At 41.4% G+C, this 23,674-nt stretch overlaps 1 protein-coding gene across 1 annotated transcript in view; it reads left to right on the top strand.

Annotated features, from left to right (window-relative positions):
• Positions 1–7,441, top strand: part of CYP3A4 (cytochrome P450 family 3 subfamily A member 4) — a 30,200-nt gene extending 22,759 nt beyond the window's left edge. Inside the window, exons 10-13 of the mRNA XM_045389498.3 lie at positions 680–840; positions 3,214–3,440; positions 4,499–4,661; positions 6,878–7,441. Coding sequence (XP_045245433.2) covers positions 680–840; positions 3,214–3,440; positions 4,499–4,661; positions 6,878–6,973 — 647 coding nt within the window. The 3' untranslated portion in view covers positions 6,974–7,441. The remainder of the gene's footprint in view (positions 1–679; positions 841–3,213; positions 3,441–4,498; positions 4,662–6,877) is intronic.
• The last annotated feature ends 16,233 nt before the right edge of the window (positions 7,442–23,674 follow it).

Here is a 23,674-nt window from a genome sequence, read left to right as displayed (position 1 = left end):
TCTCAAGCTAGGCTATGCACACAAATCACCACATCTTGTGAAAGTTCAGATTTTGAATCAGTAGTTCAAGGGTGGGGTTTGAGATTTTGCATTTCTAACGAGCTCCCAGATGCTTCTGAGCCCTGGACCACACTTTGGGTACCAAGAGGTGGTCTGTAGTCCAACATTGGTCCCTTAAGTTCCCTCAAACATATCTATGGGAAACATCCTTTAATTTTCCCTACATTTAACCATTAATGTTGCAAATTCTCTCAAAGTTTGTCAAGGTATATTGTAGCTAAAATAAATTACATTTTTCTTGGGGGAGAAGACTACCTCATATTAACTTACAATAAAGTATTTTTAGGATCATTCAAGGAGCACATCCATAACACTGAGTATGTTAGGAAGAAATGCTCTCCCTGGAAATTACACAGCCATGCAGGTGGCGGGGATAGCATGAGGAGGAGTGGATGGCCCACATTCTCGAAGACCTTGGGGAAAACTAGATTAAAATGATTTGCCTCATTCTGGTTCTGTAAGATACACATCAGAGTGAAACCACCCCAAGTGTACCTCTGAATTGCTTTTCTATTTTTTCCCCTAGGTATTTGAGGGCTTCATTTAGATTTCTCTTCATCTAAACTATGATGCCCTACATTGACCTGATTTACCTAAAATGTCTTTCCTCTCCTTTCAGCTCTGTCTGATCTGGAGCTCATGGCCCAATCAATTATCTTCATTTTTGCTGGCTATGAAACCACCAGCAGTGTTCTTTCCTTCATTATATATGAGCTGGCCACTCACCCTGATGTCCAGCAGAAACTGCAGGAGGAAATTGATACAGTTTTACCCAATAAGGTGAGTGGATGATACATGCAGAAGGAGGGAGGAGCTGAAGCCTTAGCAAAAATGTCTCCTCACCACTCCCCAGGAAAATTTTTATAAAAAGCATAATCACTGATTCTTTCACTGACACTGTGTAGGAAGAGTCTGAAAAGAAAAGAAAGAAACATAGGGAATTGTTGCTACTGGCAGAATCATAAGATCTTTGTAAAACAGTGCTGTACCTGGTTCATCTGCTTTCTGTTACTACAATAATGCTAAGGAAAAAACCTCAAAAAACCTCAATGGCATCTAACAATAAGCATTTATTGCTCACACTCATTTCATGTCAGTTTTGGTTGTGAATTTTGTGGTTGGAGCAGGCACCATAGTGGTATGTGATGTTCCCCTCCCTGTGTCCACACATGGACACAGGAATTTGCTCTTTTTATCTGTTTTCACTTTCTTGGTTACAGACGTGTGACCTTTTTTTTTTGAAAGGTGACAATCACTTTCTCATATTTTATTTGATGCTAGTGGTCATAGCCTATTAGTCACGTTTGTTTCCATGAGAAAGAAAAACCACTACGTGGTTATGCTAAGGATTTCGGTTCCTGGGGTGAGAGCCATCCCGAATATCTCCCCACTTCATGACTCTTGCACACATCATGGTTGGATAGTGAGCTCTGCTGATATTGACAGGACTTGCTCTGGTCTGGCTGGGATCTGACAGAGCCTGGCCCTGGGTGTGCTGTGCAGGCTGACCCAGGTCCCCCCACACCTATCTTATGTTCCAGTCAGGTAGTAACTGGTGAAGAAGCCAGGCTAGGAACCAGGGTATCTGTCTCCTGAGCTAGTCTTAAAACTCAATAATGTTGCTTTCCAAATATAACACCAAACACTAGGTGCATATCACCTCCACTGTTTTCAGACCTCTGCCAAAACTGGGATTCTTTGTGGCATGAAGAGACACGGCTTTGGGGCTGGCAGTGAGGTGAACACAAAGGAATGTTCTTTAGAGATTACAGTCCATCCCTGAAGCAACAACTAGGAGACTGTTTCAGCAAGTGAGGACAGGGCTGCGTGGGGTTCTATCCTCCTTATAACTTCCACTAGCACTGAAATCGTGTGCTCTGGTTACATCCAACCAGAACCTTCTTTGTCATTTTTGGGATAGAAAGGGACTAGTTTGTCCTCAAATTATTTTATAGAGATTTTATATAATATAGTGTTTCTCTCCACTTTTTTTTTTTTTTTTTTTTTTTTGAGACAGAGTCTCGCTCTGTCGCCCAGGCTGGAGTGCAGTGACCGGATCTCAGCTCACTGCAAGCTCCGCCTCCCGGGTTTGCGCCATTCTCCTGCCTCAGCCTCCAGAGTAGCTGGGACTACAGGCGCCCACCACCTCGCCCAGCTAGTTTTTTGTATTTTTTAGTAGAGACGGGGTTTCACCGTATTAGCCAGGATGGTCTCGATCTCCTGACCTCCTGATCCGCCTGTCTCGGCCTCCCAAAGTGCTGGGATTACAGGCTTGAGCCACCGCGCCCGGCCTCTCTCCACATTTTATTTATATAACAAAAGTGTGTATATATAAAATACAAATCCTGCTTTGTAACTCTTTTGTTTTATATATATAAGCAGGACTGTGCAACCAATAATCCTTGTGTAGCACAGATAATTTGTTTTTTCTTTTTTTTTTTTTGGTTTGAGCATATTTGTATAAACACACACACAAGGCAAACACTAAAAATATTCCATGAATTGATTGTAAATCTTTCTTTTTTTTATTATTATTGTTTTACTTTAAGTTCCAGGGCACATGTGCTGAATGTGCAGGTTTGTTACATAGGTATACATGTGCCATGTGGTTTGCTGCACCCATCAACTCATCATCTACATTAGGTATTTCTCCTAATGCTATACCTCCTCTAGCCGCCGCCCCCCACCTCCAAAAGGCCCCAGTGGGTGATGTTCCCCTCCTTGTGTCCACACATCAACACAGGAATTTGCTCTTTTTATCTGTTTTTACTTTTTTGATTACAGACGTGTGACCTGCTTTTGAAAGGTAACAATCACTTTCTCATATTTTTTTGATCTTAGTGGTCATAGCCTATTAGTCACATTTGTTTCCATGAGAAACAAAAACCACTACACGGTTATGCTACGGATTTCAGTCCCTAGGGTGAGAGCTGTCCCAAATGTCTCCCCTCTTCACAACACCTCCACACGTCTCAGTGGGGCATTGAGCACATCAATGGGCACGACAGTTATTAAAACACTTTATAATTGCTTCGATCCTTTACCAGTATGAGTTAGTCTCTGGAGCTCCTAATACTTCAGTAGTACTGCATGGACTGAGTTAAAAGCTAATTCAAAATCTCAATTTATCCAAATCTGTTTCTTTCTTTCCAGGCACCACCCACCTATGATACTGTGCTACAGATGGAGTATCTCGACATGGTGGTGAATGAAACGCTCAGAATATTCCCAATTGCTATGAGACTTGAGAGGGTCTGCAAAAAAGATGTTGAAATCAATGGGATATTCATACCCAAAGGGGTGGTGGTGATGATTCCAAGCTATGCTCTTCATCATGACCCAAAGTACTGGCCAGAGCCTGAGAAGTTCCTCCCTGAAAGGTACAAGGCCCCTGGGAAGGGACCCCTCCCTGAACCAGCCTGGTTCAAGCATATTCTGTCTCTCTTAATCTATAGGACGGTCATGGGCTTATATAATAATTTGCTTGTCTTTTTATATTTAGAGGTTTTTTTTAAATCATCAAATTGATTATTGTCACACTTTTCAAACCACAGACTAGAAAAAAGAAAACTACAGCCATCCACAGTCCCAAAAACTTAAGATGAAGGTCATCAATTATGTCCTTACGGGTCATAAGTGTCCAAAATATAAGGACTCTTTCAGAAACACATGATCACAATGCTATTATTATGTCCCCCAAATGAATATTTTTTCATAAATATAATCAAATATTTAGGAATAAAATTTGAATAAAAACATGGGTCTAATCTTCAAAGAATTTATAGCTTAGTGGAAGGGATAGACAAAGAAAGCAGTGATGATACCGCGTTACCTTGGTATAGTAGCATCGTATGCCTGTGTAAATTATCTGACTTCAATTATTCTATAGAGGTGTTGGGGAGAAAGAGGGAGAGATGGAGAGAAGAAGAAGGAGGAGAAGGAGGGATAAGACAAGGTAGGGAGGAGAAGGAGGAGGTTTAGGAAAAACAAGAGAGGAGATGAGAAGGAAAGTGCAAAATAACAATTTTGAAATAGTGCAAGACAGTTTCCCCTTCTCCTTCCTCATGACCAACGTAAGTGTGACTTGAGGCAGGAACCTACTTTTCCATCACTCAGTCTCATCACTTATGTGCCTTTTATAGTGTGAACACATCACCACCCTGAATATAATTTCAGTGTTTAGAAATAAGTATTCTTTGCAACAGTATTTATCTCATCTCAACAAGACTGAAAGCTCCTATAGTGTAAGGAGAGTAGAAAGGATCTGTAGCGTACAATTCTCATAGCAAAATAAGCATAGCAGGATTTCAGTGACCAGCCCACAAAAGTATCCTGTGTACTACTAGAGGAGGGGTGGGCCCTAAGTAAGAAACCTTACATGTAACTCTTAGGGGCATTATGTCATTAACTTTTAAAAAATCTACCAATGTGGAACCAGGTTCAGCAAGAAGAACAATGACAACATAGATCCTTACATATACACGCCCTTTGGAAATGGACCCAGAAACTGCATTGGCATGAGGTTTGCTCTCATGAACATGAAACTTGCTATAATCAGAGTCCTTCAGAACTTCTCCTTCAAACCTTGTAAAGAAACACAGGTTAGTCAATTTTCTATAAAAATAATGTTTTATTAAGAATTCTTTTAACTGAAAGGTCTATATTTTTTAAAAAGAATATGCTTGTTTAATCTTTTACTAATTTGTCCTATGGGCCAAGGAATCAATTTGGACCCATCTGTGATCTTTAAGGGCGCTTCAGTTCTCGAGGTCAAAAGCTGTAGCATTAAAAACATCATGTGAAGTCCATATAGATTAGCATGGCATGATTATCTGCAGTCTCCTTGAACTTGAGCAAAGTTTAAGTTCAGTTTCAAGTTGATTGGAAAGATGGGGAAGTATTTTGCACAATCATAAAGTGCAATGATTACCTTGTTGTGACTTTTGAATGCTGCTCTCCCCTACCAGAACTTACAGAAATTTTCTCATGACAGTGGCTCCCAACCACTAACTGTACCTTGGAATCACCAGGGAGCTTTAAAAATTCATGATGCCTGGGATATCACAGAAATTCTAAACTAATTTGCCCAGAGTGTAGCTTTAAAAGCTCCCCCATTGTTTCTTATCTGAAGACAAGGTTGAGAATGACTAATTTAAGGCATTTCTGGTGGACATGAAGGGCTACCACAGTCCAAGGCCATCCTGACTGACCTCACCTTCCAGGTGCCTAGCTCCATTCAGTTGGGCTCCATTTCAACCCAGTTATAACTCTATTAATGTTGTTCCCTTTCTCCTCATTTTGTTCTTATCTTTCAAGTCCTAGTTCAATTTCCAAGCCCCTCCAAAGTGTCTTCTCCTCCTAGTCCAGGGCCCATTTACTTCTCTGCTCTGTTATTGGATACTGGAGGCTATTATCATATAATTTCACAATTTGCCATTGAATCATTGAGTTTTATTCTCTATATTTTCTGTGTATCTAAGAATGTCTTCCCACCTCCATTAACAATATCCTCTCATTTTATTCCTTTTAAAATATCCCAGTGGTGCCTTGCAAGGGACTGTATCTAACGCAAGCATTTGGTCAATGTTTAAGGAGTGATGTGCAGTTGATGGCTTGCATACATATATTAAGCTACTTAATGTGAACCTTTAACAAATGCTATTCATGCATATGCGCGCGCGTGTGTGTGCGTGTGTGTGTGCACATGTGCACATGCATGTCTGTCTGCAGTGAAAACATTCTTGGGTTTTGAAAATTTTTAAATAGTAAGGTGTTATATTTATAGAAAGATATTTTCTCTGAAGAAGTTAAAGAACAGATGTCACTGATTCATATTAAACAAGACCCTATAAATCTTATTTCTAAGTCTCACGTATTTATTATTCAACTCCACCCCTTAGGTAGGCTTTCTATATAGGAGAGGAAGAAGGTAGTAATAGTTTCCATATTATTTTCATATTCCATATGATTGGTGACTTTAGGCCAGCTGTGTAGCTATCCTATATGTGCTCAGACAGGGGACTCAGCGTTGAATAAAAGTGGTCCTCTGGCACACCTGGGATGGGGAAGGTACTCCTTGGTAAGCTCCCAAGCTGGCACTTCTTGATCTCCATGGCCATTTTCATGCCCATTACTCCATGGTGATCAGAATATCACTCTGTTGCGTCCCCTCAATACTGAAGCAGTGTCTCAATAAGAATGGGGCTAAAAGTTGAGTCAAAACACTGTAGGAATTGAGAGGTTCCCCACTTGCACTACCCTTAGGAGCCAAGAGGAGAAGATAAAAAATAAAACGATGATGTTTCCTGAAGGTGTCTTCCCATCTTTACACTGGACAGGTTCAACTGGGAGGAATTACTGGACTCTGGAAGTTGAAGACTGTCCATATAATTAAAATGTACAATAACTACTTAGGATTACCTTGCAAGTTTCAACATACACAAAATTAACTTTATATGACTCTTCAAAAATAGTTTGCCATCATACTTAATAATCTGGTTTAAATTTTAAAAACTCATCCATTTTACTTACAATTTAAATCAATAAAGAACACAGGTTCCCATGAATTTGTCTCAGGCCTGGCACAGAAGAGTACTCCATAAATATTTTGTTAAATGATAGATGATGAATGCTCTCACTATCCAATCTTCACACATCTTATAGAATAAGTGTAAAGAATCCAAGATTTATAGTGCTGAAAGTAGTTTTTATATGTTTACAAGCATTATTGTCATTACTGCATTTTTTTACTTTGATGCTATATTTTCTACATTTGCTTTATTTAATACTACTCAATACGCTTTTTTAACTGTTGCAGATCCCACTGAAATTACGCTTAGGAGGACTTCTTCAAACAGAAAAACCCATTGTTCTAAAGATTGAGTCAAGGGATGGGACCGTAAGTGGAGCCTGAATTTTACTAAGGACTTCTGCTTTGCTCTTCAAGAAAGCTGTGCCCCAGAACACGAGAGACCTCAAATTACTTTGTGAATAGAACCCTGAAATGAAGACGGGCTTCATCCAATGTACTGCATAAATAACCAGGGATTCTGTACATGCATTGAGCTCTCTCACTGTCTGTGTAGACTGTTATACTTGGGAATATAAAGGAGATGACCAAATTAGTGCAGGGGAGGTAGATTTGGCTCCTCTGCTTCTCATAGGACTATCTCCAGCCTGGTTCAAGCACCCCTAGTTAGCACCATTAACTCCTCCTGAGCTCTGACAAGAGAATCAACATTTCTCAATAATTTCATCCACAATTATTAATGAAAACAAGAATTATTTTGATGGCTCTAACAGTGACATTTATATCTCATGTTTTACCTGGAGTATTCTATAATAAGTTTTATATTAAATCAATAAAGACCACTTTACAAAAGTATTATCAGATGCTTTCCTGCATATTAACGAGAAATCTATAGAACTGAATGAGAACCAACAAGTAAATATTTTTGATCACTGTAATCACTGTTGGTATGGGGCGTTTGTCAGAACTAGAATTTGATTATTAACATAGGTGAAAGTTAATCCGCTGTGACTTTACCCATTGTTTAGAAAGAATATTCATAGTTTAATTATGCCATTTTTGATCAGGCATAGTGGCTCATTCCTGTAATCCCAGCACTTTGGGAGGCTGAGCCAGGTGGATCGCCTGAGGTCAGGAGTTCAAGACCAGCCTGGTCAACATGGTGAAACCCCATCTCTACTAAAAATACAAAAATTAGCTAGGCATGGTGGTACATACCTGTAAACTCAGCTACAAAGGAGACTGATATTTGGAAAAATCTAAAGACTCCAAAGAACTATTGGAACTGATAAACAAATTCAGTAATGTTGCTGGATACAAAATCAACATACAAAAATTAGTAGCATTTCTATATGCCATAGTGAACAATCTGGCAAAAATAAAAAAGTAATCCCTTTTACAATAGTCACAAATAAAACTAAATACCTAGAAATTAAGTTAATCAAAGAAGAGAAAGATCTCTACAGTGAATATTGTAAAACACTGATGAAAGGAATTGAAGACACAAAAAGGGATATTTCATGTTTATATATTGTAAGAATCAATATTGTTAAAAATGTCCACACTACCCAAAGCAATGTACAGATTCAATGAAATCCCTCAAAATACCAATGGCATTCTTCAAATAAATAGAAAAAATATCCTATAATTTGTATGGAACCACGAAAGACCCAGAATAGCCAAAGCTATCTTCAGCAAAAAGAACAAAACGGGAGGAATCATATTACTTGACTTCCAATTATACTACAGAGGTATAGTAACCAAAACAGCATGGTTCTTATATGAAAACAGACACATAGACCAATGAAATACAATAGAGAACCCAGAAACAAATGCAAACACCTACAGTGAACTCATTTTTGACAATGCTACAAAGAACATACATTGGGGAAAAGACAGTCTCTTCAATAAATGGTGCTGGGAAAACTGGATATCCATATGCAGAAGAATGAAACTAGACCCCTATATCTCACCAGACACAAAAATCAAATCAAGGTGGATTAAAGACTGAAATCTGGCTGAGTGGGGTGACTCATGCCTGTAATCTCAGTACTTTGCAGAACTTTGAGAGGCCAAGGTGGGCGGATCACTTGAGGTCAGGAGTTAGAGACCAGCCTGCCAACATGGTGAAACCCCATCTCTACCAAAAAATACAAAAGTTAGCTGGGCATGGTGGTGCATGCCTATAGTCCCAGCTACTCAGTAAGCTAAGGTGGGAGTATCATTTGGACCTGGGAGGTGGAAGCTGCTGTGAGCCGAGATCATGCCAGTGCACCCCAGCTTGGGCAACAGAGTGAGACAGACTGAAATCTAAGACCTCAAGCTATGAAACTGTTACAAGAAAACATTGTGGAAACTCTTCAGGACATTGGTCTGGGCAAAAATTTCTGAAGTAATACCCCACAAGCACAGGCAACCAAACCAAAAATGGACAAATGGAATCACATCAAGTTAAAAATCTTCTGTGCTGCAAAAAAAGTAATCAACAACGTGAAGACACAAACCACAGAATGGGAGAAAATAGTTTCAAACTAACACTCTGACAACAGATTAATAGCCAGAATATATAAAGAGCTCAAACAACTCTGTAGTAAACAATCTAATAATCCAATCAAAAAATGGGCAAAAGATTTGAATAGACATTTCTCTCTCTCTCTCTCTCTTTTTTTTTTTTTTTTTTTTTTTTGAGATGGAGTCTCTGTCGCCCAGGCTGGAGTGCAGTGGTGCAATCTCGGTTCACTGCAAGCTCCCCCTCCCGGGTTCATGCCAGTCTCTTGCTTCAGCCTCCCAAGTGGCTGGGACTACAGGCGCCTGCCACCACGCCCGGCTAATTTTTTGTATTTTTAGTAGAGACAGGGTTTCACCATGTTAGCCAGGATAGTCTTGATCTCCTGACCTTGTGATCTGCCCATCTCGGCCTCCCAAAGTGCTGGGATTACAGGCGAGAGCCACCACGCCCGGCCTGAATGGACATTTCTCAAAAGAAGACATACAAATACCACACAGACATATAAAAAGGTGCTCAACATCATTGATCATTAGAGAAATGAAATAAAAAACTACAGTGAGATAGCATCTCACCCCAGCTAAAATGGCTTTTATCCAAAAGACAGGCAACAACAAATGCCAGCGAGAATGTGGAGAAAAGGAAACCCTTGTACACTGTTGGTGTGAATTAGTACAACCACTATAGAGAACAGTTTGGAGGTTCCTCAAAAAATTAAAATAGAGCTACCATAAGATCCAGAAATTGCAGGGCTTGGGTATATACCTGAAAGAAAAGAAATCCATATACTGAAGAGATATCTTCACTCCCATGTACACAATAGCCACTATTCACAAATGCCAAGATTTGGAAGCAACCTAAGTGCCCATCAATAGATGAATGGATAAAGAAAGTACTCCAATTATACACAGTGGAGTACAATTCAGCCACAAAAAAAGCATGAGATCCTGTTATCTGTAATAACATGGATGGAACTGGAGGTCATTATGTTAAGTGAAATAAGCCAGGCACAGAAAGACAGACATTGCATGTTCTCATTTATTTGCAGGATCTACAAGTAAAAACAACTGAACTAATGTCTGGGTCTTAGTCAACTTTGTACCCTAAGTACTAGGAGCACAGCTTTTAAAATACATGGTGAATGCTTTCATACAGGAATGAATAGAGGAGAGGCACAGGGTGCCTCTGGGTGTTCTTCTGATGCATAGTATCTTCCTTGACACATTTAGTACAACTCTCAACAGGTAAGTCTCTTCATGTTATGTTACCTTCTGAGGAATTAGGTGGCAGAACATGCCTTCTATTATTTTCCTTTATGGAACAAGACCAATTGCATTAGTTGGGACACAGTGCTGGCTGCATTTGAGTCCCAAGCAATGATTAGCTTATTGCTGACAGTAATTAGTCTATTTCTACAGAGTCAGAGGAGATGACACACAGGGACCCAGCAATCTCACCCAAGTCAACTCCACCAACCTTTCTGGTCACCCACCATGTGTACAGTACCCTGCTAGGGACCAGGGTCATGACAGTAAATAATACCAGACTGTGCCCTTGAGGAGCTCACCTCTGCTGAGGGAAACAGGCACAGAAACCCACAATGGTGGTAGAGATGAAATAGGACAATAGGACTGTGTGAGGGGGATAGGAGGCACCCAGAGGAGGAAATGGTTACATCTGTGTGAGGAGGTTGGTAAGGAAAGACTTTAACAGAAGGGGTCTGGCTGGGCTTGGAAGGATGTGTAGGAGTCATCTAAGGGGCACAGGTACACTCCAGGCAGAGGGAATTGCATGGGTAAAGATCTGTAGGTATGGCTTGTGGGGATGGATTTCAAGCATTCTGGAATAATCTCTAGAGCAAAGGAGACTTGGAGGAAGTTCTGAAGATTTATTCTTTGCTTTAATCTTTTTCCTCTGGTCTCTGAGAGGCTAGGATTAATATACAGCTTTGTTTCTCACCTAATGGGAATCTGCTAGCAGCCTGAAAACGCAGGAGCCATGAAAGCCAATTTGGATTTTACACATATTTTCTCCTTTATGTTACAGTACAGGAGGATGAACCCTCTCACTGGTGGGAATCCTGGCATCCTAGAGCAGGTGGAGAAAAGAGTTACCTTCCACTGTGGGTAGTGGAGACTCAACCTGTCACATTTGACTTCTACCTCAAGTTAATTTTTATTAAGAGTAGGGAACCACAATGACATGAAAATAGAAAATATAAACCTCATTTTAATTCTTTCACAGAAAGCTTAGGAATTCAGTGAGTTGTGGCAACATGGTTTCCATTTTCTAACATTTTAAAATGAATTGATTTGGTTTAAATTCATTCGTTTTTAAACCAGAATTTTTTGGAGATAGACTATTTCCAGCATGTTCCTTCTGGATGACAAAAGAAGGCTGTTAGTTCAGTATTTGTGACAATAAATGTGTATAAAATAACACCACCTTTCTAGAATAATGTCAGGAATATGAGTCTAATGCACGAATGTATATCCCTAAGACAAGATTGCATACGTCTTTTTAAATATACATGCCCGACAGTTTATTTTAATACCTCCTTTTTGAATATATCTGCTTAGCAGGCTGTGTTAAACTCTCAGGGCAAGGGAGTAGGCAAGACTGTGAGCCAGTGACGACAGCAAAGGCATCCAGGTAGGATCAGTATGAAGTGAGAAAATATTCCTCAGCTCTCAGGGTAGAACTGCAAAGAGATATTCTTGGGTCCTGGCCCCACAGTGGACGTCACTCAAAGGGCAAACCGGTTGGCATCTCATCTGCTTCAAGCCTGGACACAGGGGCACCATCTGTGTCACTCTGTGTGTGGTCTGCCATGTTGTGGGGCTGTCACTACAGATTTGGGCAGCCGGGCAGACAATACCTTAGCCTTAGATGATGCTGGTGCAGCCCAGGAGTCAGAAGCTATAGTGGAGACCATGCCCTCCTTAGGCCAACACGATTACATGCAATAGATGACTGGCTTTTCTGTTAGCCTCTTCATTGAAAACGAAAGCAGCATTACTCTACCAAACAGAGGGGAGCTGGAAAGAAACTAAACAGCTTACCCAGCACAGCCTCTGCCTTGACATGGAACCATGTGAGTCTAGACGCTCACCTAGATCTTTCCTCGGGGGCCAATGCTGCTGACACATTAACTCAATAGTTTGTCCTGGCCTGAGAGACCATGTAACTTGTAGAAAGTTTAGAAGCAGACATTAGTGTCATTGATTTGCCATGGCTACGACAACAAAAGAAGGAACTGGAGTGGGAAAACCGAAGGCCACCTTGGTTTCAGTAGATGGTGCACACACTTCCACTAACTGTTCTGGGGCAAATATCCAAATGCACTATATGCTGCCTCTGCTGGGTCCTCCAAACTTGACCCTCCAGGCCATTTCTCAGTTGTATTTTACCACATATTGTCAGAGTCACTGGATTTGTACAGAATGTTTGGAACCTATACTGCCTTAAGTGCTACCCATTCTAGAAGAGAAAACAAGGTCTTAATTCAACTGTCTGGAACATTTTATGGTTACTTATGTAAAATACTGCATCTTTTGCTATCAACAGGAAGGTACGTGGACATTAGAAGGCCCCTGTCTTTCAACTGAAAGCACATGTGAGGCACATCCATTTATATACACCATAATTTTCAGCTGCATTTTCCTAATTTGCCTCTCTGCAGCCAACCTTGTGGGACTAGCAGATTCACAGTTGAACTGGCGGCTGGTGACCTCTTCCGTCAGCTTTTCTTCGTCCTCCCATCCTCCACCCCTCAGTAACATCAGACTGGGAAGGTCTTCAGACATCCAGAACCCCCAGTTGGGGGAGTCCATACATGACCCATCAAAGATGAGTTGCAAGCAGGCCTGCCATAGGGAGAATCAGCCTTAATGGGTTTTCCTACAGAGACAGTTGATGTACAGAGGCAATAAACTGACTGCTTTGTGATTGATCACCTTGAAAAAAATGAGCATGTCTGGATATAGTAGTCCTTTCTTGCATTGCTATAAAGAAATACCTGAGGCTGGATAATTTATAAAGAAAAGAGATTTAATTGTCTCATGGTTCTGCAGGCTCTACAGGAAGCATAGCAACTTCTGCCTCTAGGGAGGCCTCAGGAAATTTACAATCATGCCAGAAGGTGAAAGAGAAGCAGACAGATCTTACATGACTGGAGCAGAAGCAAGAGAGAGTGGGGAGGAGGTGCCACACACTTTTAAGCCACCAGATCTCATAAAAACACATTGTCATGAGGACAGCACCCAAGGGGGATGGTGTGAAACCATGAGAAACTGCTCCTAGGATCCAATCACCTCCTATCAGGCCCCACCACCAGCACTAGAGATTACATTTCAACATGAGATTTGGGTAGGGGCAGATTCAGATCATATCACTGACACTGTGCTTATCAGACGAATATCACCAGTTGGAAGGCTAGATTCCACAAGAGGAGGAATGTCCTGGAAATTGTTTCCTTAAGTTGTGATTCTTCTACACACTGTCATTCAGGGAACTATGAGTCACTCATCCTCCCCAGTGGCTCAAATCAACCAGATCATCTGACCACAGAGACTGAAGTGTAGCTGAAAGTTTCTTGCATTTCTACAAGGCCAATAGAAGATTGGAACACAGTTGTCAATCTGTAGAAATAAGGACTCTGTGACTCCTCCAACACCTCTCTGTGAATGATGGTTTAAGAAGGGCCAGATCCTAAAACAGGGTCAGAGCTTAGAGAGAAGGGAAAGCATAAAAGCCTCTGAGCAAATTCTAAAGACAGGGTCACCATAGGCTCTCAGTGACCCTCTGTGACCGAGTGGAAGCAGTGATGCAAAATCTCATCATCACGGCTGAAGACAAAAGAAAAGTCACCCTTTCTACCTAGGATGAGAATCCCCAAATCAGTGTAGTCCACTTACTAACTAGACATAAAGGAATGAAGTGCCCTGGAATAATTCCTGCCTAAACCTCTCAGGAGCACTCATGTTTGAGGACATTTATCAAGTATTCACTCCAGGATTGGGACCATGAAGACTTCAGCTGCTTTTAGCTAATCATTGTGACTTTTGGGGTCTTGGTGCAGGCAGGAAAGGACCTGATGAACAAACATAATCATTGCCATTGGAGTTACTGTTATCATTTATTGCCTTAATGTTACCTCCTTCTCTTGAGCATTCCAGTTCCTCCCTCAGTGACTCACCAGCCCCTATATCTATAAAATCACAATCCCTGTGACCTGATTTCTGTTTCACTTTGTAGATATGAAACCCATTCACATGGACTTTTAAAAAAGCTTAGAATTCCAGGGCCCACACCTCTGCCTTTTTTGGGAACTACTGTGTCCTACCATCAGATGAATGTCTTTGAGCTCGTTCTTTTGCTTTTTATGATTGCAAAGAGCAGCCTAGTTCCATGAGTAAAAATGCTTCTCTGCAAGAGGAAGGTCTGAGGTTTTACCCTTTTGGAAACAGTGTGTAGGCATCACCCAGAGCATGGCAAGGTTCACACAGGGGCTTTCTTGCTAACTCTCAGGAACCTCAGGTTTGCCTCAGTTGAACAGCCTAAATCTCAAGGTAGATCAGCAACCTGATGTTCGAAACTCAATATGCAGACTTTGTGAGCACCATAAAGATTTCTTTTGGTTCCGTGTATGTTCCCAGGAAGGTACAGTCATACTTAGTACTAAAAGTTGGAACAGGATCCCTTGATTGTGGCTTGTTATCTGTGTACATGAGAGTCAAACTTTCTTCTCTGTAGCAAGAGCTCATGAGTAGCCTTTTGTCCCTTCCTCCTGGACAGCTTTGAAACTCAGTTTATTAGGGAGATCGAGTATTTACCATTGGGTCATTTGCACCAGCTTCAATCATCTCCTACAAATGCTAAATTCCCCGAGGGTTTTTCCATTTCTCTACCTTAGCTCTTACTCCCCATGATATCTTTTACCACTTTGAGACACACAACAAAGGGGTTCTGCTTTACTTCTTTTTATTCAAAGGCGGCACTTTATTAGTGAGTCTGAGGAGGGAGTGGATGTAACTGACATGAGATAGTGGTTGTTTATCAAACTTAGATCTTTAAGCAAAAAATGAATTTGTGTCTTTTTTCCCCAAAGGTGGAATCACATTCAAAATCACTAGAAAGGGGATAATTTGATGAAATTATTAAATATTTAATGTTGCTGAATAGAATGTTACATGTGCCATGTGGACTGTGAACTTTGGCCAAACCTTTGCGTCTAACCTGGTCCGATGCTCTCCCTAGGGCCTGGCCCCTGGATGGAAAATTATGACCTCATGTCCACAGTGCCAGCAGCAGTGGTCAGCTCTCTGGCTTAGAAAATCTTTCCATCATACCTGAGGCTTGCTTCTCAGATTCTAATTCTCCCAAGTGAGGGCTTTGTTGTCTAATTACTACCCAGAAATTTCATATTTTTTCCCTCTGCAAAAGCAATAATTTCCCCACCACGTTTTCCAGGTCAACACTTTAGTAGGTGTACCCCCAAGATAAACATTCCTGGGACCTTTGTTTGCATAGTTAAAACGTCACCCCTGAAATGTAGAAACAGGAAGGTTTGTTTTTAAGTTTCAATGAAAACCCTGAGCAGGTGTCACAATTTGCTGTGTCTGATATGCAGAGTGGACATTTTCTCAGAACTTTCATGTTAAGCTGGAAAACTGGAAAGTGAGTTCATTTTGTCATTCTGACACTTGCTCATTTTCTCACTCAACAACAAATCTCAGACTTATCTAAATCTGCTAGACTAAATAGGTCCGCAGTGTCTGTAACTTTCTAATTTTGCTAGAATTCTAGAGTGAGTTCATGAAATAAATGAAAAGGATGATGAACAAAGAGATAAAAAACTGTGCATTCCCTTCTGACACTCACTAACTTTCCCTTAGCCTCAGTTTCCCCACGTGCCCCTGGAGGTGATTATTCAGGGATTTATGAGATTTTAGAGACAACACATGAAAAAGCAAAAAGACATCAGAGAGACAAGGAGTTACTTAGTATTTATACACAAGAATAAGTCATTCAGTATCTACAACACTTGGAGAAAATTCAAGAGTGATTTTAAATCTCTCAATTCAAATCCCTCCTGTTTTCTCACTTTTCCCTTTCGATGTCTCTAATCCTCTAGCTGCCAGCAAGTCTGATTTCTTTGTATTCGACTGTTTCCAGTCCCAGTTAGAGGCAGGGTTAAGTACATTTAAAATAATAATCAAGGGGAGCACTTCCAGTTTGGCTGAATAGGAACAGCTTCTGTTCCATTGGTCTATACATCTGTTTTGGTACCAGTACCATGTTGTTTTGATTACTATAGCCCTTTAGTATAGTTTGAAGTCAGGTAGTATGATGCCTCCAGCTTTGTTGTTTTTATCTAGAATTGTCTTGGCTATGCGGGCTCTTTTTAGGTTCCATATGAAGTTTAAAGTAGTTTTTTCCAATTGTTTGAAGAAAGTCAATGGTAGCTTGATGGGGATAGCATTGAATCTATAAATTACCTTGGGCAATATGGCCATTTTCACGATATTGATTCTTCCTATCCATGAGCATGGAATGTTCTTCCATTTGTTTGTGTCCTCTCTTACTTCCTTGAGCAGTGGTTTGTAGTTCTCCTTGAAGAGGTCCTTCACATCCCTTGTAAGTTGGATTCCTAGATATTTTATTCTCTTAGCAGCAATTGTGAATGGGAGTTTGCTCATGATTTGGCTCTCTGTTTGTCTATTATTGGTGTATAGGAATGCTTTTGATTTTTGCACATTGATTTTGCATCCTGAGACTTTGCTGAAGTAGCTTATCAGCTTAAGGAGATTTGGGGCAGATGACATAATTGCATATTATTATAAACAGAGACAATTTGACTTCCTCTCTTCCTACTTGAATACCTTTTATTTCTTTCACTTGCCTGATTGTCCTGACCACAACTTACAATATTATGTTGAATAGGAGTGGTAAGAGAGGCCATTCTTGTCTTTTGCTAGTTTTCAAAGAGAATGCTTCCAGCTTTTGCCCATTCAGTATCGTATCAGCTGTGGATTTGTCATAAATATCTCTTATTATTTTGAGATACGTTTCATCAATACCAAGTCTATTGAGAATTTTTGGCATGAAGGAGCATTGAATTTTATCAAAAGCCTTTTCTGCCTCTATTGAGTTAATCATGTGGTTTTTGTCATTGGTTCTGCTTATGTGATAGATTACATTTATTGATTTACATGTGTTGAACCAGCCTTGCATCCTAGGTATGAAACCAACTTGATCGTGGTGGATAAGCTTTTTATGTGGTGCTGGATTCTGTTGGCCAGTATTTTATTGAGGATTTTTGCATCAGTGTTCATCCAGGATATTTGCCTGAAATTTTCTTTTTTTATTGTGCCTCTGCCAGGTTTTGGTATCAGGATGATACTGGCCTCATAAAATGAGTTAGTGAGGAGTCCCTCGTTTTCTGTTGTTTGTAATAGTTTCAGAAAGAATGGTACCAGCTCCTCTTTGTACCTCTGGTAGAATTCGGCTGTGAATCCATCTGGTCCTGGGCTTTTTTTTTTTTTTTTTTTGCTGTTGTTGGTAGGCTATTAATTACTTCCTCAGTTTCAGAACTTGTTATTGGTCTATTCAGGGATTCAACTTCTTTCTTGTTTAGTCTTGGGAGGGTGTATGTGTCCAGGAATTTATCCATTTCTTCTAGGATTTCTAGCTTATTTGCATAGAGTTGTTTATATTATTCTTGATGGTAGTTTGCATTTCTGTGGAATCAGTGGTGATCTCTCCTTTATCTTTTTTTTATTGAGTCTATTTGATTCTTTGCTTTTTTCTTCTTTGTTAGTCTGGCTAGTGGTCTATCTATTTTTGTTAATCTTTTCAAAAAACCAACTCCTGGATTCATTGATTTTTTGAAGGAATTTTTGTGTCTCTATCTCATTCACTTCTGTTCTGACCTTAGTTATTTTTTGTCTTCTGCTAGCTTTTGAATTTGTTTCCTCTTGCTTCCCTAGTTCTTTTAATTGTGATGTTAGGGTGTCAATTTTAGATCTTTCCCACTTTCTCCTATGGGCATTTAGTGCTATAAATTTCCCTCTAAATACTGCTTTAGCTGTGTCCCAGAGAATCTGGTACGTTGTGTCTTTGTTCTCATTAGTTTCAAAGAAAATCTTTATTTCTGCCTTCATTTCTTTATTTACCCAGTAATCATGCAGGAGCATGTTGTTCAGTTTCCATGTGGTTGTGTGGTTTTGAGTGAGTTTCTTAATCCTGAGTTCTTATTTGATTGCACTGTGGTCCGAGAGACTGTTTGTTATAATTTGCATTCTTTTGCATTTGTTGATGAGTGTTTTACTTCCAATTATGTGGCCAATTTTAGAATAAGTGTGATGTGGTGCTGAGAAGAATGTATATTCTGTTGACTTTGGGTGGAGAGCTCTGTAGATGTCTATGACGTCTGCTTGGTACAGAGCTGAATTCAAGTCCTGAATAACCTTGTTAATTTTCTCTCTTGTTGATCTGTATAATATTGACAGTGGGGTGCTACAGGCGACCACTACTATTGGGTGGGGGTGGGACTCTAAGTCTCTTTGTAGGTCTCTAAGAACTTGCTTTATGAATCTGGGTACTCCTGTATTGGGTGCATATGTATTTAGTATAGTTAGCTCTTCTTGTTGCATTGATACCTTCACCTTTATGTAATGCCTGTATTTGTCTTCTTAAAAAATCTTTGTTTAAAGTCTGTTTTATCAGAGACTAGGATAGCAACCTCTGCTTTTTATTTTTTATTTTTTATTTTTTTGCTTTCCATTTGCTGGGTAAATATTCCTACATTCCTTTATTTAGAGCCTATGGGTGTCTTTGCATGTGTGATGGGTCTCCTGAATACAGCACACCGATGGGTCTTGAGTCTATCTAATTTGCAAGTGTGTGTGTGTGTGTGTGTGTGTGCATGTGTGTATGTTTGTGTGGTTTTTTATTCCTTTTTTTTTTTTTTTTTTTTTTTTGGAGGGAGTCTTAGTCTGTCACCAGGCTGGAGTGCAGTGGCACGATCTTGGCTCACTGCAATCTCCGACTTCCTGGTTCTAGTGATTCTACTGCCTCAGCCTCTCGAGTAGCTGGAATTACAGGCATGCACTACCACTCCCAGCTAATTTTTGTATTTTCAGAAGTGACAGGGTTTCACCATGTTGGCCAGCTTGGGCTTAATCTCTTGACCTAGTGATCTGCCCTCCTCGGCCTCCCAAAGTGCTGGGATTACAAGCATGAGCCACCAGGCCTGGCCCAGTCTGTGTCTTCTAACTGGAGCATTTAGCCCATTTACATTTAAGGTTAATATTGTTATTTGTGAATTTGATTCTGTCATCATGATGTTAGCAGGTTATTTTCCCCATTAGGTGATGCAGTTTCTTCATAGTGCCAATGGTCTTTAAAATTTGGTGTGTTTTTGCAGTGTTTAGTACTGGTTGTTCCTTTCCATATTTAGTTCTTCCTTCAGGAGCTCTTGTAAGGCTGGCCTGGTGGTCACAAAATCTCTCAACATTTGCTTGTCTGTAAAGGGTTTTACACTAATGAAGGTTAGTTTGGCTGGATATGAAATTCTGGGTTGAAAATTCTTTTCTTTAAGAATGTTGAATATTGGCTCCCACTCTCTTCTGGCTTGTAGGGTTTCTGCAGAGAGTTCTGCTGTTAGTCTGATGGGCTTCCCTTTGTGGGTAACCCGACCTTTCTCTCCGACTGCCCTTAACATTTTTTCCTTCATTTCAACCTTGGTGAATCTGACCATTATGTGTCTTGGGTTTGCTCTTCTTGAGGAATATCTTTGTTGTGTTCTCCATATTTCCTGAATTGGAACGTTGGCCTGGCTTGCTAGGTTAGGGAAGTTCTCCTGGATAATATCCTGCAGAGTGTTTTCCAACTTGGTTCCATTCTCCCCATCATTTTCAGGTACACCAATCAAACATAGGTTTGGATTTTTGCATAATCCCATATTTCTGGGAGCCCTTATTCATTTCTTTTGATTCTTCTTTCTCTAATCGTGTCTTCTCGCTTTATTTCATTTAGTTAATCCTCAGTCTCTGATATCCTTTCTTCCATTTGATTGATTCAGCTATTGATACTTGTGTATGCTTCATGAAGTTCTTGTGCTGTTGTTTTCAGCTCCATCAGGTCATTTATATTCTTCTCTAAACTGGTTATTCTAGTTAGCAATTCATCTAACCTTTTTTCAAGGTTTTTAGCTTCCTTGCATTGGATTAGAACATGCTCCTTTAACTTCTGAAGCCTACTTCTGTCAATTCATCCTACTCATTCTCTGTCCAGTTTTTTCCCTCGCTGGTGAGAAGTTGTGATCCTTTGCAGGAGAAGAGGCATTCTGGTGTTTGGAATTTTCAGCCTTTTCACATGAGTTTTTCCTCATCTTCATGGATTTATTTACCTTTGGTCTTTGATGTTAGTGACCTTCGGATGGGGTTTCTGTGTGGATGTTCTTTTTGTTGATGTTGATGCTATTCCTTTCTGTTCATTAGTTTCCCTTCTAACTGTCAGGCCCCTCTGCTGCAGGCCTGCTAGAGTGTGCTGGAGGTCCACTCCAGACCCTGTTTGCCTGGGTATCACCAGTGGAGGCTGCAAAACAGCAAAGGTTGCTACCTGTTCCTTCCTCTGGAAGCTTCGTCCCGGAGAGGCACCCACCAGATGTCAGGCAAAGCTCTCCTGTATGAGGTGTCTGTTGGCCCCTACTGGGATGTGTCTCCCAGTCAGTATACATGGGGGTCAGGTATACTGACTTGAGGAGACAAGTCAGTCACAAGTCAGTGACAGACTGTCACTTGAGGAGACAGTCTGTCCCATAGCAGAGCTCAAGCACTGTGCTGGGAGATCTGCTGCTCTCTTTAGAGCCAGCACACAGGAACGTTTAAGTTTGCTGAAGCTGCACCCACAGTCACCCCTTCCCCCAGGTGCTCTGTTTCAGGGAGATGGGAGCTTTATCTATAAGCCCCTGACTGGGGCTGCTGCCTTTCTTTCAGAGATGCCCTGCCCAGGGAGGAGGAATCTAGAGAGGCAGTCTGGCTACAGTGGCTTTGCCGAGATGTGGTGGGCTCCGCTCAGCAAACTTCCTGGCAGCTTTGTTTACAGGGGCAAGCAGCCTATTCAAGCCTCAGTAATGGCGGATGCCCCTCCCCCTACCAAGCTCCAGCATCCCAAGTCAACTTCAGACCACTGCGCTGGCACTGAGCATTTCAAGCCAGTGGATCTTAGCTTGCTGGGCTCTGTGGGGGTGGGATCTGCTGAGCTAGACCACTCGGCTCCCTGGCTTCAGCCCCCATTCCAGGGGACTAAATGATTCTGTCTTGCTGGCATTCCAGGCACCACTGGGGTATGAAAAAAAACTCCTGCAGCTAGCTCAATGTCTGCCCAAACAGCCACCCAGTTTTGTACTTGAAACCCAGGGCCCTGGTGGTGTAGGCACCCAAGGGAATCTCCTGGTCTGTGGGTTGCAAAGACCATGGGAAAAGTATAGTATCTGGGCCAGAATGCACCATTCCTCATGGCATAGTCCCTCACGGCCTCCCCTGGCTAGGGGAGGGAGTTCCCCGACCCCTTGCACTTCCTGGGTGAGGTGATGCACCCTCCTTGCTTTGGATCGCCCTCCATGGGCTGCACCCATCTAACCAGTCCCAATGAGATGAGCGGGTACCTCAGTTGGAAAAGCAGAAATCACCCACCTTCTGAGTTGATCTTGCTGGGAGCTGCAGACTAGAGCTGTTCCTATTTGGCCATCTTGCCAGCAACTCCTTGTTTGTCTTTCTTAAAATATCTATCTCTTTAATCAATTTTTCATTCATATATTCATTCATCTTTGTTGGCTTTCTGCTTTTTCTTGGATCTCATTGAGTTCTTTTAAAATCAAAATTTTGTACTGTTTATCTGATATTTCATGTATTTCATTTTGGTTAGGCTCTACTGCTGGAGAGTTAGCATGATCTTCTAGGGGTGTCGCAATACTCTTTTTTCAGACCTCCAGAGCTGTTTCTCTGGATCCTTCTCATCTGCATAAAATATTTCTTCATAATATTTTTGAATTTACTTAGTTTCTTTATTTATTTTATTTTATTTTGAGATAGAGTCTTGCTCTGTTGCCAGGCTGGAGTGCAGTGGTGCGATCTCGGCTCACTGCAACCTCTGCCTCCCAGGTTCAAGCGATTCCCCTGCCTCAGCCTCCTGAGTAGCTGGGACTACAGGTGCATGCCACCATGCCCGGGCTAATGTTTTGTATTTTACTAGAGATGGGGTTTCACCATATTGGCCAGGACGGTCTTGCTCTCCTGACCTCGTGATCCATCCCCCCTCGGCCTCCCAAAGTGCTGGGATTACAGGTGTGAGCCACCATACCCAGCCTGAATTTACTTTCATGTGGATGGGATTTTCCCCTGTGATGATGTAACTATAATGTATATTGTGTGGGTTCATTTGGTTTTGGGTCTGGGCTCTTTCAGTGGCAAAGACTATGTATGAGTTCCTTGGGTATAGCTACCCTTTTTGAAGAGGCTTTCTTAAATGTTATTTATAGCAATGATGTGCTGTGTGTGTGAGCGGTCTCACTGCCTCCTGTGGGGCTGGCATGGTGAAGGACTCAGGAAGTTTATCTTGTTTCCCGGGCAGTGCACATGTGTCAGCAGGTTTTGTATCAGGTTGTGTAGTTCAACCTGCAAGACAGAAGGTGGCACTTATGGGAAAGAGCCTGCTGTGGCAAAAACAGATGGATAGACACTTTATCTTGGGTTATTGGAAGTAGCTTCCTATTGCTTCAGACTTGAGCTGGGTTGTAAAATACACAGTGACAACTCCTTGCTCAGCCCCTGAGGTGAGGACAAGGCAGGGTAGAGCTAAACTGTAAAGTCTGCCCTTTGATATCCGAATGGCAGATACAAATACCAGCCCTGGTGGGGTTGTGGGATGAGCTCCTAGTGGAATGCCCTGAAATCTTCAAAGGAGGGGAGGGGGCTTCCCCAGCTCTACAGCCTGGGCAGGCGGGAATATGATTCACCTTCCTGTCATTCCTCTGTCCTGGTGCTTGCAACACTCAGATCAGTTGGACACTGTTGTCATTTCCAGGCTGCATGTAGTCGAGCACTGGGACAGGTGCCTGTCCTGCAGGTCAGCATCAAGATATCTTCTATGCAAGACATTCTCCCTCAGCACAAATGACACAGCTTTTTGGTTCTCCTGCTCTGTGCTGCAGAAATGCTGCTGCCCCATGTGGAGGAAGAGGGGCCACGCCTTTCATATAAGTCTGGGCCCTGAGGTCTCACTGCAAGTGGGGATGCACTGCCAGTGGGATATGCAGCTACCCTTAATAACCCTAAAATGGCTATCCTCTGGTGTGACTGTGCATCTTCGTGAGCCACCATGGCTGTGCCTGATACAGTAGCTGAGAGGAAAGAGAAGTCCTAATCTCCACGTCCATGCCCAAGCACCAAGGCTGTGGGAGAAAGAAAGAAAGATCAGACTGTTACTGTGTCTATGTAGAAAAAGTAGACATAAGAGACTCCATTTTGTTCTGTACTAAGATAAATTCTTCTGCCTTGAGATGCTGTTAATCT

Source organism: Macaca fascicularis, chromosome 3, assembly GCF_037993035.2.
Source record: "Macaca fascicularis isolate 582-1 chromosome 3, T2T-MFA8v1.1".
NCBI lineage: Eukaryota > Metazoa > Chordata > Mammalia > Primates > Cercopithecidae > Macaca > Macaca fascicularis.
The sequence above is the reverse complement of the archived record's forward strand: the minus strand, read 5'-3'. Positions and strand labels throughout refer to the sequence as shown.